At 68.4% G+C, this 1,570-nt stretch overlaps 1 protein-coding gene across 1 annotated transcript in view; it reads left to right on the top strand.

The window, feature by feature from the left end:
- The window catches only part of AFAP1 (actin filament associated protein 1), a 75,723-nt gene that overhangs the window by 70,598 nt on the left and 3,555 nt on the right, over positions 1-1,570 (top strand). Inside the window, exon 16 of the mRNA XM_005886453.2 lies at positions 1,444-1,563. Coding sequence (XP_005886515.1) covers positions 1,444-1,563 — 120 coding nt within the window. The remainder of the gene's footprint in view (positions 1-1,443; positions 1,564-1,570) is intronic.

The raw sequence follows: 1,570 nt of genomic DNA, 5'->3' as shown, positions 1-1,570 counted from the left end.
GGTGCGGGAGTCCCGGGACAGGCAGGGGGGACAGGTGCTCGGTGCGGGAGTCCCGGGACAGGCAGGGGGGACAGGTGCTCGGTGCGGGAGTCCCGGGACAGGCAGGGGGGACAGGTGCTCGGTGCGGGAGTCCCGGGACAGGCAGGGGGGACAGGTGCTCGGTGCGGGAGTCCCGGGACAGGCAGGGGGGACAGGTGCTCGGTGCGGGAGTCCCGGGACAGGCAGGGGGGATGGGTGCCGGGTGCGGGAGTCCCGGGACAGGCAGGGGGGACAGGTGCGAGGAGCTGTCCGGCCTCTGGCCCGCCGGCAGGGATTGTCTGGAGCCTGAGGGCTGTGTGTGGGCACTGCGTCCACGAGGCATTGGGTCCCTCGCAGGAGGACAGTCCACAGGGACAGGTAACGTTCAGAGGCAGGTGAGAGGTCTCCGCACGGTACAGGGAGCCCTGCACCCCAGAGGAGAGCCCGCTGAGGGAGGGCATGTGAGTATTGGGCGGGATGGGGTGAGGCCAGGTCAGGGGAACCACAGAGCGGAGCGGAGCTGAGTAAAGGCAGCCCTGGGGAGCGTGGCAGGCCGCTGTGCTGGTCCAGGCTGGCTGGTTCGTGCCGGCAGGAGTGGGCACAGGGTGGGGGCAGGGGGAGCCTGGTGAGGGACAGAACTGCGGACACACAGGCCTCAGCTCCAGGCTGGTCTCACCTGGGCAGCTCTGACCCGGGTCTCCGTGTGGCTGGCCCAGCACAGCGGGGGCCGGGGGGAGGGGGGCGCAGAGAGCCAGGGAGGCCGGGGAGACACCTGCCTCCAGGTAGCTCAGTGTGCGGGAGCGGGGGGGAGGGGCTGGCACACGGCTACGCAGAGCTGGAGCCTTTGCTGACCGCCTCCGTGACGTGCATGAAAGTGCTCTTGCCGTGTAAAGACTGGAGGCGGGCGCTGGCTGGGCAGGACCGAGATCACTGCTAGGCGGAGGCCGGAGTGCAGTGCCGGGCCGGAGGGTGGGAGCCAATGTGACGACGCAGAAGGGTGAGACCCGCTTCTGGCCTCAAAGCAGAGCCCCACGTGCTGTGCACCGGCCCAGGCTACACACTCAGGTTACCCTTGGATTCGACTTTCTTAGCTGCCCTGTGGGTACAGTGCCAGCCTTCCTGTGTCACTGCCACACGTTGCAGTAATGAAACACGTGTGCCCGGGAGAAACGCGTGCCATGCTCTGTGGAGGAGTGAGGTGTTTGATGGAGGGCCGGAGGGCTCAGGAGGCAGTGGCAGAGGAATCAGCTGCAAGGTCCACGTGACAGATGAGCACGCTGAGGCCCCCTGGGGGCCGTTCTTCCAGCTGCAGCCAAGGCAGGGGTGGGGCGCGGGCGTAGCTCCTCTGAGGGCTGATGTGAGTGTCAGAGGAGGGACCCAGGTCTGGAGCCTGAGCCCTGCGTCTCCCCGTCCCCTCGCTCCCAGGCAGGAAGGCGCAGCTGGCCCTGGAGGAGAAGCTGAAGGCGCTGGAGGAGGAGTGCCGGCGGAAGGAGGCGGAGCGCGTCAGCCTGGAGCTGGAGCTCACCGAGGTCACGGAGAGCCAAGGCCCTGG

Source organism: Myotis brandtii, unplaced genomic scaffold, assembly GCF_000412655.1.
Source record: "Myotis brandtii unplaced genomic scaffold, ASM41265v1 scaffold986, whole genome shotgun sequence".
In the NCBI taxonomy this organism is placed as follows: domain Eukaryota; kingdom Metazoa; phylum Chordata; class Mammalia; order Chiroptera; family Vespertilionidae; genus Myotis; species Myotis brandtii.
Note: the sequence above shows the minus strand (reverse complement) of the source record. Positions and strands in the feature narration are given on the sequence as shown.